Source organism: Vigna umbellata, chromosome 3 (genome assembly GCF_029865625.1).
Source record: "Vigna umbellata cultivar VRB3 chromosome 3, Vumbellata_1.0, whole genome shotgun sequence".
NCBI classification, from domain to species: domain Eukaryota; kingdom Viridiplantae; phylum Streptophyta; class Magnoliopsida; order Fabales; family Fabaceae; genus Vigna; species Vigna umbellata.
In genome coordinates, this window is record NC_142167.1 from 27,896,158 (window position 1) to 27,911,148 (window position 14,991).

The 14,991-nt window shown below is 36.2% G+C and overlaps 1 protein-coding gene across 2 annotated transcripts; it reads left to right on the forward strand.

Moving 5' to 3' along the window:
- Positions 1 to 1,475: 1,475 nt before the first annotated feature.
- On the forward strand, positions 1,476 to 14,856 carry LOC124848685 (beta-glucosidase 11-like). 2 transcript variants are annotated; one of them, XM_088109404.1, is made up of 13 exons: positions 1,476 to 1,834; positions 1,929 to 1,998; positions 2,124 to 2,179; positions 2,348 to 2,423; positions 2,597 to 2,668; positions 2,768 to 2,855; positions 2,980 to 3,235; positions 3,418 to 3,533; positions 3,990 to 4,210; positions 13,908 to 13,939; positions 14,041 to 14,128; positions 14,235 to 14,325; positions 14,428 to 14,856. In XM_088109404.1, exons 1-13 carry the CDS (start codon positions 1,673 to 1,675, stop codon positions 14,654 to 14,656), a joined length of 1,557 nt encoding a protein of 518 aa, XP_087965530.1. In that variant the 5' UTR covers positions 1,476 to 1,672; the 3' UTR covers positions 14,657 to 14,856. The 2 variants fall into 2 exon arrangements, with proteins under 2 accessions (XP_087965530.1, XP_087965531.1); XM_088109405.1 differs by lacking the exon at positions 1,476 to 1,834 and having other exon boundaries at positions 2,352 to 2,423.
- Positions 14,857 to 14,991: the final 135 nt, after the last annotated feature.

Consider the following 14,991-nt stretch of genomic DNA (forward strand, 5'->3'; position numbering starts at 1 on the left):
ACGTTTTAAAATAATGAAACTCGTTTATAACAAAATTATTTTTAAATAAACTATTTAATATTAAAATAACCGAGTCTCACTATATTTAGACTATCATCACTTCTAAAATACCATTTTCTGGAATTTAACATATATTGACCACTATATCAAGTTCTTGCAAACAACTATACTTAAATCTTTTTTAAATATTTTCAAAAATTAAAATTAAAATTAATATCAATTTATTTTTATTCCCTCCCTTAACACTTCCTTCACACACATACGCAAGTAATAAAATAAAATAAAATAAAAATTATTTTATACGATTTTTACATAAAACCTTTTATTTTGTTAATAAAATAATAATAATATTTTCTTATTTATTGACATTTTTACTTATATTTAAACAACATATGAATATAATAATAAATTAATAAATTTACGTTTATTGTATTTTTTTTGCTTTTCATATCAAAATTTTAAAAATATAAATTTATATATTTTATATTACACTTTTTAATTTAGTGATAATATAAATTTTTAATAATTTTAGTATGGATTTGCTAATTTACATAAGGAGTTTTTTAGTTAGTATATTTTAACAAAATATACCAAGTTTTAATTACGAAAAAGTCCTTATTAAAAAAAACTAACTTTAAATTCAAGAGTATTTAATGATTTTAAAATTTAATTTAAAATAAAAATATAAATGGTAGTAAATTATTATCTTTTATTATATATTTTTTTTTATAAAAGTTAATTGTTTTTTAAAATAAAAAATAAAATAAAAGATAATTGTTTTTTAAAATAAAAAATAAAATAAAAGGTAGTTGTTTTCTAAAATAAAAAATAATAACTACTCATACACATGGATCAATCAAAATGATAAATAACTATCTTTTAATTTTTTAATTTTAAATTAAATTTTAAAATTGTTAAAATACCCTTAGATTTAAAGTTATTTTTTTAATAGAGACTTTTTTCTAACCTAAAACTTAGTACAGTTGGATAAAATATATCAACTAAACAAACTCCTTAGTTAAATTAGCAAACCCCTTTTAATATATATCAATTAAATTATTCAGATTTTCTTATAAAAAATTTAATTTTTAATTTTTCAATTTTAATTTAAGTTTTAGTAAATATAATATTTTAAAATAAGATAACAAAACTAATCTCACTTATAAAAATATAACCGTGTCCCATCCCAGCCATTCGAGTTACATCGAGCATAAACGATTTCCGTAGTTACTGTGAGTATAAGAGGGATTCCACATATTCCAGGAGTAACGCACACAGGGATTTCTTGTTACTCTTTATTACCTAATGTCATATCAACTTTAATTTTTCAAAAGATGTTTCATAATTACCGGTTGCTACAATAATCCGTGAGAAAATATCAATGTTACATCTGAAATCATACCCACAGTTGAGTTTGTTTGTTTTGTAGTACTTTTTTCTCTTGGAAAGGAAAGAAAGTGTATTTTATATATATAATTTTTTTTCTTTTTTTCTGCAAGAAAACTTCAGCAGCATTTTCACATACATAAAGATACAGCGGTAGATGGGTGTGGGCAGATATGGCTTCGGACAAACTCATAAGAATCAGAACAAATAAATAAAAAGACAACAAATAGACGCTGAATCACAAGAAAGCGGTCATTCGTGTTTCATAGTCAAAACATTAAAACAGATGACGCCATTAACAAGAAAAGCAGAGAGTATGAGGTTCATGTTGAAGGTTTTTGCAGTTGTAGAATTAGTGCTTCTGATAGCTCACCCTGGTGCTCATGCCTTGAGCAGAGACCAGTTCCCTCGTGACTTCGTGTTTGGTGCATCAACCTCGGCTTACCAGGTTCTTCTGTCTCCCTCCCTCTCTGTTTTTCACACTCTTCACTGTCCTACTTTTGTGATTCTTTGCTGAATTTGTGATTGGCGTTATGTGAAAGGTTGAAGGTGCAGCAAATGAAGATGGCAGGAAGCCAAGCATATGGGACACCTTCTCTCATGCTGGAAATGGTACTGCCCTCTACTCACTACTCTCATATCTACACTATGCTTTATTTCTTTTCACATATTAAATCTATTTTTAAGCTTTATTGCTATTATCTTTTTCTCGAAATTTAATGCAAAGATTTTTTCAGGGAATTTGTATGCTGGTGATGGAGATGTTGCATGTGATCATTATCACAAATATAAGGTTAGTGACCCTGCTGTGTAAGCATATATATACAAAGAACTAAAAGAAATTGTTGTATATACACAAAAGATGCAGATCTTTTATGATCCACTTGCTTTAAATTCTTGTTCAACTAAAAAGACTTCATAGTTTTTTTTGAGTTAATATCCAGCTTTGGTTTTCCTGAAGGAAGATGTTAAGCTCATGGCCGACATGGGCTTAGAAGGATACAGATTTTCCATATCATGGTCAAGGCTTATTCCAGGTGATCATCAAACTGTTGTCAGCCTACTCTTAAACTACTGTCTAAAATAAAATGTGAGAAACTAAGTCGTATTAGATACACGCACTTGGTTTAATTTGGGGGCAATCAGTCTCTCTAAAATCAAAACATTATTATTTCCATGTTCTGACCATGTTGTTTTCATGTATTACCAGATGGAAGAGGACAAGTGAATCCCAAGGGACTACAGTTTTACAACAACCTTATTGATGAATTGATCGGCAATGGTTCTTGTGAAGACTAGATTTTAAATTTGATTATCACGTAAGAGGTTATTCCAAGTTATCTAGTAAATGTATTTTTGATCTATGATTATCTTAATGTAGGAATAGAAGCACATGTTACATTACACCATTGGGACCTGCCACAAGCACTTGAGGATGAATATGGAGGATGGGTTAGTCGAAAAATTGTGTATGGTTCCCAAACTTGAAGTCTCTAGTCGTGTTACAGTCTTGTCCTAGATAGAAATTGTGCAAATTAAATCTCGCATGATATTGAGAAATGGTATACCATATTTATATATGTATGTTTGTAGGAAAGACTTCACAAAATACGCAGAAGTGTGCTTTAGAGAATTTGGAGACAGAGTTAAGTATTGGACTACTGTGAATGAGGCCAATATGAATATACTAATGGGCTATGATGTAGGATTGGCACCACCTCAGAGGTGTTCTTCTAACCTTATAATGAACTGTTCCAGAGGAAATTCCTCAACGGAGCCATATTTGGCTGCCCATCATATGTTGTTAGCACATGCTTCAGCTGCTAGGGTATATAAGAAGAAATACCAGGTAAAAATTATGTATCAAATGGCCCATTCAAGCCACTCTACTATGTCATTCGTTAGGCCTTATATTTGCATTTTAAACCATAATCAGGAAAGGATAGAAGGAAAGGTCATCATGATGATGTCTTTTGGAAATGGTGATAAGATAGTTTAATTTATTCAGTAAACAATTTATTTTGGATGCAGGGCATGCAGCATGGCTTAATTGGGTTTAGTCACCTTCTTCCCGGTTTTCTTCCTCAAACAAATTCTACTGAAGATTTAATGGCCGTTCAAAGGGTCCAAGACTTCTTCATTGGGTGGTAAGTAACAATCCAGGCATGGTATCTCTTTCCAATACCTGTTGACATTCACAAATTTGCATCTTGGAATCGCAAAGGAGAAACATTTCAAAAATAATTTAACTCAGGTGAAGAAACAGGATTTATGTATCTATAACATGCCCCTTCATATAAGAGTTCTTTAATATTAAATCGTGAAAATACACACACCTTGCAAGTCAAATATCACAAAAATGTGACGCGACAAGGAATAAACTCTTAAACCTCTTTGTTTATTTCCCACCTCAAGTCTATTGCTTGTGACACTTTGATCTCTAGGCACTGTGAAACTTTGTAGGTATACTCTAACAGTGGAGTTTATAAATTGTTCATGTACTGATATACTGGTTTTGTACCATTTATGAGATTCATGAATGGTTTTATATCTCAATGTTTTATACATTATACAGTTGGTTTTGTTATGATTTGTGAGCGCAGGTTTATGAATCCCTTTATATTTGGAGATTACCCGGATATAATGAAAAGGAATGCTGGCTCAAGGCTTCCTTCCTTCACTCAAAAGGAATCAAATCTAGTGAAGGGCTCACTCGATTTCTTTGGAATAAACTTTTACTACTCTGTTTATGTTAAGGACAGTCCAAACAATCTGAAGAAGGAGAACAGGGATTACGTAGCAGATCTATCAGCAAAATTTCAAGGTACGTCTCATAGGATATAATATGATAGGTTATAATGGGTAATAGGTGAAGGAGAGAGGAAACAATTTAGGAATTAGTTGTTAATTTGGTTAGTTGGTTGGGGGGCCTTTATAAGAAGACAGGAAACTCTTGTGTCAGGGAACGTTTTGATAATCTTATAGATTAAGCTTTACCTCTTTGTGAAGGGGAGAGACTGCTCGCCTATTCTTTGTGTTCTATATAGTCTATACAATAAAAAAATATTACTATTTTGTCTCTTTTCAACTCTGTGTTCCTATCAACGTCACAAGTCGTTTCTCTTATACATTTTTATTACATACACTAGTGCAGAAAAGGCTTTAGACGTCCGTTCTTTTGGCCTTTTGACGTCCGACCTCCCCCGACGTCGTTGTGGGTGACGTTACTCAGACGTCGGGGGTTCCACATCGGACGTCTATATAGACGTCCGATGTGTCAGGCCCGACGCCTATCCAGACATCCGGCGTACACCCTCGGACGTCCATATAGACGTCCCCACGTGCCCGTCTGACGTCCCCAGAGACGTCTGTCTCCTCCCTCCCCCGACGTCTACACAAACGTCCGAGGTGTATCCCCCGACGCCCACCTGCCTGAATTGTTTTGTGGTAGGGCTAGGGCTGGACGTCCGTTTGTGCACTACGTGACGTCTATAGACGTCCGACAGTGCACTAACCGACATCTACTGGGCGTATTTTTTTAAAAAATCAATTTATTTTTGCAATAAAACCACACCTGAAAAGCAGAAAATTGTCCCAGAATAATTTTGCAATAATATATATATATATACATATATATATATATATATACATATATATATATATATATATATGTGTGTGTGTGTTTCATATAAACAAAGTTCTACTTAATGTAAAATATAATCCACTACCAAAACTATCAAGATAAAACTTAAACTAAAACTAAGCAATGTTCAACAACAAATAAAACTATTCCTAACTCCATCTTTGCAGAAGATAAACGGTCCACTCCTGCCTTATCTGCCTAATTGTGTCCTCTGGTATAGGAGATGTACTCTTGAAGCGCTGCAAAATTCAAGAAAGATTCATTATGGTTTCATATATATGTTTGAAGATGAATTTGTTTTGTAATGTATTCAAGGTATACATCATTACCTCATTTCAGTCATCTGTAATGACAGCTCGAATGATGGTCTTAATCCAACACATCACATAGAAGCCACATTCCCATGAATCTAGCTGCTGGTTACACTAAAATGACAAACTAAATAGTTAAGAATTTAGATAATTCAATAACATAGAAAATGAATTAGAACTATAAATGACTTACAACCTTTGGATACAAAATTTGAACCAGTTGACCACGAGATTTACCAATAACTCTGTACAGATTGAAAACACAAAGTATAATTAATATGACTATATTTATCATAAAAGTTGAAGGTGAACATCAAATTCAAAGTCATTTTTGGAGAAACACTTACCCTTGAAGCATGGTTCTCAAGTCATTTTTCATCCTCCTGTGCAACAAACAAAACCATATAATTTTACATTGTTTGGGAATGATGACCATCAGCTGCCAGTGCGACCTATCACGAAGGACAAATAGTTATTCAACTAATTAAGGAAACTATAATAATGAACTGACCACATATAACAACACATACCCCTCAATGTATGACACAAGGTATACGTCTCTTTTTGACTCATCCATCCATGTTTGCAAATAATGTTGTCTGTTTTGAAGTGTGTTACCAAACGGTTGAATGGTCTGAGGTTCAACAAATCCGTACATGGAAGACCGACCTTGGTCTACAACGATTGTGTCCATGTACCTAAAACAACAAAGTCAAGTTGTTAGAAACTATAACAATGTAAATAAAAGTAATATGAAAGACCAAATTGACTATCTTACATGCACCACAGCTGAATGATGGAAATATTCAACATCCTGTCTCCCCCAATCACCTCCAATGCATCAGAGAATGTGATATAAACTGGCACATGTGGGGGAAGACCAAATACTCTCAAATCCCAGTATAGTTCTAATGATGCTTTCTTCAATCTGGGTAATTTTGTCATTAGCTTTGATAGAGGATCATCCTCCGCTTCAGCCATCTCATCATCTTCATGTATGAATGTATCATGAATTGACTGCTTTTGAGGACGTGTGAACTGAAGATAAGAATTTACGTCAAAGAGTTATCAACAATTATTTGAAGAATAAACATAGAAATACTAAGGAAAAAGACATTATACATGTGGAGTAGCGATGTGTGACATGATCAATGCTCTATGCCAAGCAATAAATGATCCTATGGCCTCCCCCACAAAGTTAATTTCTGGAGTAGGTACAGGCACTTGAGCCTGGGGATCCCGAACCTCGTCAATGGTCACACGCACGTGCTGGGGTAATATGGCAACACCATGAATAGTCTGCCCTCCCTCAAGCACTCGTCCGACAACCACAATGCGTGGGGGATCCCCATCAACCAACAGCTCATATTGACCGCTATACTGAGTGGGGTCTACAGCAGAGCATGATCCTCTAGTGCTGACACGAGGTGGTGTGGGAGTTTCAGCGGCCCCCATGTTGCCTTGCGTCATGGAATGCAGCTTTTCTTCAAGCGCTCTTTGTATTTATTTTTGTTCTTGTAGCTGCTCCATGAATCGTTGCTCCATTGATCTCATGCTTTCGTTGAGCCTTTCCTCCCACTGAAGATCCATCTGCCTCAGTGTCTCCTAACTCATTGATGAGGGGGTTTTCTGTGTAGGGCCAAAGTAGTTACGAAGACCAATCGCCCCAGGAACTCCACGTACACGTCCTGGGTGCTCGGGCCTTCCAATGGCCGTTGTTAGAATGTCGTCCCTACCTTGGCCATCAAATGTGCCCTGAGTCTGCTGCTCAACCAACTCATCCTGCACATAAAAAAACAAAGTTACTTAGAAGACATGCTGTGATAGATACACAATCACAAAACTGCTTATAATTTGAACTTACAATTCTCTATGAGATCAAGGCAGCTGAGGAAGATGTCATGTTCCCATCAGATTTAGTCCGAGCAGCCTTCCACAGCTCGTACCTAGCAGGTGCAGGTGCTAGGTCCGGCGACTCAAGTCCCAAGGCATCCGCTCTAGACTTTCTCAGTTTCTTCTCCAGTTTTGCATAACCAGCTCGTGATAACAAGTGGGGTGCATCGTTTAGCCTTTGTCTTTCTTGGGCGGCTAACCTTTTACCCTGTGAAACCATGTATATAAATAAGTGTAAAATCATAAAAACTCAATGAAAGACGATGTTAAGAAACATACCTTCCATTGCTCAAACTCTCTAGATGCACGAAACTGCATCCAATCCTCCTCTGTGAATGTATATTGCTGACAGGGATTTTCATGTTGCCTGTCTCCAAAGACATATAGTCGTGTCAGCCTTGTCTTGAAATCCCTCCATCTTATCGCTATATGCGATAACACTTTCTTTCTAATTTGTATTGTATTTGGAATATCAAAATGTTACTCTTTAAAACAAAAAACATGTTATTCCAAAAGAAAACATAAAAGATAAGTATATCACAAATTGAATGAAGTATAAACATACCTGAATATCTTGCCATAAGAGGTTCTTGTCGACCTCTAGGACGTCATCCCAACATGCATGAAGGATAAAGACATGACTTTTTGCTAACTTACCCAGATAACTCTTAAACCTATCAGCATTTGGCCCTGATGGATGACCTGATCTGGGGTCGATGTCAACATGTATCCTCTGACCATCCACGCGTCCGGATGTCACATCTGCCACTCTGGTGACGCCTCGTCCACGTCTGGTCTTTCCCGATCCTGAGTCTGAGGCCGACATACCTGAAAAATTATACAAGGTTAGTAATAATTCAATTATGATGAACATGCATATAAAGTCAATAAAAAACAAAATATCAACCTATTAAGATATTGTTTTTTCCCAAATCCCTTCATTGTGATCACTACGAATTGCTTGGATGACATCGACAACGTCATCAACTGGGTCTTCAGTTGGTCTAGATGCAACAGATGTTGTCTCAAGTATATCAAGAGAATCGTCATCATCATGTCCATGCATGTTTTTTTCCTTCTAAAACCACTGACCATTTGTTATTCGCTGGATCATTTACGTAGAATATCTGTCTTGCTTGACTAGCCATGATAAATGGTTCATCAGTGTAATTCATCTTGTTCAAGTCTACCAATGTGAAACCAAGGTCATCTATCATGACATCAGAATTTATATCAACCCATTTACACTTGAAAACTGGGACTCTAAAAGTGACGTAATCAACTTCCCATATTTCTTGTATTATTCCAAAATAACTGATGGATGTTGTGATTGGATTTTTGTCTTTAGAACTAGCAAAGTGCACAGCCTCAGCTTGTAGTGTGACGCCACTATTTTGAACTCTGTTTTTGTCATCTTCTACCTTTGTCTGAAAAGAAATATTGTTTATATAGTACCCACCATATGTAATGACATCTGTGTTTGGCCCAGGAGATAACCTCAATAAAGTTTCAGAAACATGTGGAGTTGCATAAATCTTTTTCTTAAACCATTGCAAGAAGGTTTTCACATGTTCATTAAGATGCCATTTTTCACTCATTTTTGGGTTTGCTGCCTTTATTTCATTAATGTGGTCAGAAATGTAAGGAATCACATCAACAATGTTGTTTAAGACGTACAAATGAGCTTGATCAATTTCTTTTCTGCTAACACTTTGAATTCTCACACCTCGAACACCCTTACCTTCACATTTTCCTTCATGTCTGCTCTTGGGAAGACCGACGGGTTCACAAGATGGCATATAACTTGAACAAAATTCAATGGCTTCTTCTGCAACGTATCGCTCTATGATTGAAGCTTCTAGTCTACACTGATTCTTGACATATCCCTTTAAGATCTTCATGTATCTTTCAACTGGGTACATCCACCTTAAGAAGACCGGCCCACATATTCGAATTTCTCTAACTAGATGAACAATAAAATGTACCATGATGTCAAAAAAGGAAGGTGGAAAATACATCTCCAATTGACATAGTAGTCTTATTCCCTCATTTTCCAATTCATCTAAACCTCGAGGGTCAACAACTTTCTTGCAAATGGCATTAAAGAAAAAACTCAGACGTGTCAGAATACCCCTAACAGAAGGAGGTAATATGCCTCGAATAACAACAGGTAACAATTGTTGCATCAATACATGACAATCGTGAGACTTTAAACCAACTAGCTTTAAGTCTTGCATAGACACAAGGTTACTAATATTTGAAGAATAACCTTGCGGAACCTTCACACTTCTTAAACAGTTACAAACACTTTGTTTTTCTTTTTTGGAAAGTGTGTGACAGGTTGGGGGCAGATAGGTGCGTCTTCCTATTATCTGTGGATGTAACTTAGACCGGATTCCCATGTCAGCCAAATCTTGTCTTGCTTTTATTCTGTCTTTGCTCTTCCCTTTGACGTTTAATAAAGTTCCGATGACACTGTCACAAACATTTTTTTCAACGTGCATCACATCAATACAATGTCTAACATCAAGTTCACACCAATATGGAAGCTTAAAAAATATTGATCGTTTCTTCCAAATGTTCTTTGCAGAGGTACTTTTATGATGTTTTCCAAACACAATGTCAATGTTTTTGACTTCGTTGTACACCTCTTCACCATTCCGGAGTCTGCACACAACCTCATCCTCAGCACTTCCATTAAATGCTTTTTTCAATCTACGATAAGGATGATTACGAGGAAGAAATTTTTGATGTCTTGTATATACCGTCTTTTGACCATGCTTCAACTGAAGGTAACTAGTGTTTTCTTCACATATGGGACATGCAAAATGACCTTTAACACTATAACCGCTCAAGTTTCCATACGCTGGAAAATCATTTATAGTGCAAAACAACATTGCACGCAAATGGAACTGTTGCTGAACATGTGAATCAAACACGTCGACCCCTTCTTCCCACAACAATTTCAAATCATCAATTAAAGGTGCTAAGTAAACATCAATGTCATTTCCAAGTTGTCTAGGATCCGATATCATCATGGACAACATCACATATTTTCTCTTCATGCACAACAAAGGAGAAAGATTGTAAATCATCAACATAACTGGCCACGAACTGTGTTTGCTACTTAAGTTTCCATAAGGATTCATACCATCAGTTGCAAGTGCAAGCCTTAAGTTTCTTGGATCTGCACCAAATTCAGGGAATTTGTCATCAATCTTTTTCCATTGTGGTGAATCAGCAGGGTGTCGAAGAAGTTTATCGCACTTTCTTTCGTCAAAGTGCCATTTAAGGTTCTTTGCATCTTCTTTAACAGAGAACATACGTTTGAACCTAGGTATTATAGGCAAATACCACATCACCTTAGCAGGTGCACCATCATTACCTTCATTACCAGTGACTCTGTCAGATTTCTTTTTAAAACGGGATAAACCACATGTTGGACAATACTTTAGCAAAGCAAACTCCTTTGTGTACAAAACACAATCATTAGGACAAGCATGTATCTTTTGATATTCAAGACCCATTGGACATAAAAAAATTTTGGCCTCGTAATTACGAATAGGTAGAGTATTATTTTCTGGAAGCATCTCCTTCAATAACTCCAACAACTCGGTGAAACTTTTATCGGTCCATCCATTCCTTACTTTTAAACTAAACAACTTTAAAGTTGAAGACAGACGTGTAAAGTTCGAGCATCCTGGGAACAACGGTTGCTCTGAATCATTAATAAGAGAATCATACAAATTAGCTCTTCCAAAATTATCTTCACCGACATCACTTATCATGTCCTCTAAATGGTCACTCATCCATTCTTCCACATAATCCGTTCCTCGTGACGTGGTAGGCTGGTCCAGTACTTCTACATGCCAAGTCCAAACGGTATAAGTCCTCATTATGTCATACATGAATAGATGGTCACACACATTCCCTAAGTCTTGCCGTATTTGATTAAGACAACGAACACAAGGACAAAAATATGTCCCGTTGACAGACTTAGCATTTTGTTCAACATATTGCAAGAACTTCGAAACACCCTTATCATATTCTTCACTGATGCGACGTTCGTTCATCCAGCTTCGATCCATACTATGTTCGTAAAATCATCAGTTGAAGTTTTTTAACTCTCACAAGGTTAGGCCCTACCCATTCAAAAAAATTAATTTTCATAATTTGCTCAGACACGTGCATTGAAGTCTACATCATAAAATTGATAAGATTTCGGCAGCATTTCGCATTGGTCTCCGAAATACACGAAATGAGAGTAGTCAACGATGACCACAATCAAATATGCATCCGGAGAACAACACAAATACTGAACCAAAATTTTATCAATCTTATCCATAAACTCCAATTGACATGTTATTGCAAATTATGAAAATTAATTTTCTCAAACTGTCCAATCGGACAATTCAAAATTTAACACAAACGATTAAAAGATTAGTCGTTTGTGTTAAATTTCAAATGGGAACGAAGTGTCACTCAATGATTTGATACTTATAATAACACAACTAATACATGCATATTCAAAAGCCAATAACACATGCATACCTTAGAGTAAAAAACATGCATACACAAAATCCAATTACATGCATACAAAAATTTATCAACGAACAAGCTAACCTGAAAAGTAGATTCCAAATGAAAGGGAGGGAAATCGAGGAGGGAACGACCTAAAACGTAGCCCAAATATAGTCAAAGAAGCCGCCCAAGAACACGCAAGAGACTGCACCAAAACGCACCGAAAACGATTTTTAATCGGTTCAAATCAAAGATATTTCATCCCAGAGCAATGTAATCGGATTGAAAGTAAATTTAAACGGTCCAAAAGAGAGAAAATGCACCTGGAAAAGCAATGGCGCAGATAGCGTTCGCGGACGTTTAGTAGGCTGACAGGGGAGTTGAAGCGTTCATTTCTTCAGCCTCTTAGACGTTCGTGCCCCTCCCACGGACGTCTATAATATTATAGACGTCCGTCCTCCCCCCCTCCCCCCCCCCCCCCCACAACGGACGTCTAGAGTTTCACTTATTTACGAATATGCCACCGGTCAACTATTTACGTTGGGGTTTTTGTGGACGGACGTCTATGGGGGGACGTTAAAAGCCAATTCTGCACTAGTGATAACCAATTCTATATCTATGTTGAACAAATGTTTCTTTATTGTGAGATGTACTATCCTACAGTTTAAGAATCAAATACTTGTCACGAATGGAATTGGACTTTATTCCAAGATCCATGGAATTAGACTTATTGACATGCTATTTTGAATTTGGGTTAAATATGTTTTTCGTCCCTTAAGTATCACACGATTTTGGGTTTAGTCCCTACTCGAAACTTTGATGGTTTTTAGTCCTCATAGTTTTGAAACTCTTACTATTAGTCCTTAAAATTGGACAGCGTTAACTTTTAGTAGATGTGGCAAACGGCGAGGCCACGTCTTATGCCAGCTTGCCTCTTCAATCTCTGCCACATTGCTTTTCTTTTTATCTGGCCAATAAGAATCTGACATGTGTCAGCTCCCTTCCACCCCAAATTAGGGTTTTCCAGATTGGGGAAACTTGCCCCTACACCTCCGCCATGGTAGAACGAATCCAGTATCAAACGAAAACCTGCAAATTTAATGGAATCCCGAATTGTAATTGTTGTTTAGGGGGTGGACAGGCAAGCATTATTATAATGTAATGGTCTGTTAGTAGCAGGTGGAGTTGGTGCTGGTGCTGGTGCGCGAAGATACATTAATTCTTCCGGGAGGTTTCGAGGTACCTGATTAAGTTAGGAGGTGAATAAGGAAAGGAAGTCAGTTAATGATGGATGGGATAAATGTGGAGTGGAATGGGAAGAATCGGACCGCGAAAGGAGATGGCGATCTGAGAGTTGCAGTAGACTTAGCAGAGTTCCTGGAGAGAGATAGAGGCGGGGGAGCAGTGCAGCCAAAACCTAGATCTTCGTCGTCGTCGTCGTCGGCAGTCTGAGAAGCCATGACCTGAGCGAGGCGCTGAGCAGCGGCTTTGGCAGCAACATTCTGAGTCCTTTTGACGGTTGAAATTCTAGTTGTAGTGAGGGTGAGGAAGGAAGAACGAGAATGACCATGTGAGTGTCAGATTCTTATTGGCCAGCAACGTGGCAGAGAGTGCAGAGCGCAGCTGGCATCAAACCTGGCATCACTGTTTGCCACATCTACTAAAACTTAACGCCGTCCATTTTTAAGGACTAATACTAATAGTTTCAAAACTACGAGGACTAAAACCAATCAAAGTTTTGAGTAGGGACTAAAACCAAAATCGTGTGATACTTAAGGGACGAAAAACATATTTAACCCTTTATATTTTTCAGCGACTGATAAAGGGTTTGCCCTTCCATATTGATTTTGTCTCCTGTTTATCATAGAATATAAGGGTTGTTTTGGTTAAATAGTGTTTAACTTTTCTAATTCATCAGGCCAGGAAATCTAATTCTCAATCAATGTCTCTTGCCCTTTATCAATTCAAATCTTCAATAAATAAACTTCCTAATCCATGCCAACAAACGTTAAAAATCCTGTGTAAAAAACTTTAATATTGCCTTGTTATTGATAAGAACTTGTTCAGATAGTAAACTTCGGTCTGTGTTGTCATCCATCTTCCTCTAATTTTGTGGAAATTAAACAGCTGATTATTGTTCTTTCTGGTTGCAGCATATCTTCCAAATGATAGAACTAAATATAAGGTAATAGCAGGAACACGGTGCTATTCCACTCTATGTATTCCTTTATTCCCTTAAAGATTTAGGTTCAATACTTTTTTCCCCTAATCAGCTGATGGGTTTAGGTGCCAATTACTCCCAATATTCTCCTAAGGATGTTGCACTCACTAAGGAACGCTTATGGCAATATACCAATATTCATACAGGAAAATGGTATGTCAATTTTCCAACTTAGAATTCAGAAGTTCCATGATTCTTTTTTCAACATATTCAACTGTCCTATTATGTAGTTGTATAGTAAGCCTTTTTAGCTTTGCAGGCCAAGAAACACCTCATAATTCATCGTTAGATGACTGGTCGAGGGTGAATTACTTGCATGCATACATAGGGAGCATGATTGATGCACTCAGGTACTTGTACTTTTATTTTCATTTTCAAGTGTGAAGGAAAGTTAAAAGGGATTACAAAAGCTGATTTTTGTTTATTCTTTTTCCTTTCTTTTGGACACACAGGAGTGGATTAAACGTAAAGGGTTATTTTGTATGGTCCTTCATGGATTTATTCGAAATAGTGGGTGGATATGAATCAAGTTACGGTCTATACTACGTAGATATGAATGATCCAAACTTGGGGAGGCAACCTAAGCTCTCTGCTAAATGGTACTCAAATTTTCTGAAAGGGAAGCCTTCTATGGACCCAAAGATCACCAATGAAACTCAGAACAATGCAAGTGCTACATGAACTAATCAGAGCAAGTTTAAAATTCAGAGCGAATAATAAAAGGTTTTTGAGGTCAAAATGATAATATGTAATGACTAAATATTTTTTATTAGTTTTCATTTTCCCAATAAATGACAGATATTGGACTATTTGTTTTAAGGACTTAATGTAAAATAGGGCTCTTTATTCTGCTTTAATTTATCTTTGAAATATTATTTTCTTTTTCTTTTGTTTTCGCAATTTATATTTATGTCATAATAAAGACTTTGCATTTATAATTCTAATAATTAACAAGGATACGTACATTACAGTTAGTTAATGTATATTATTTTAATATACTAAGTGGGACATGTGAC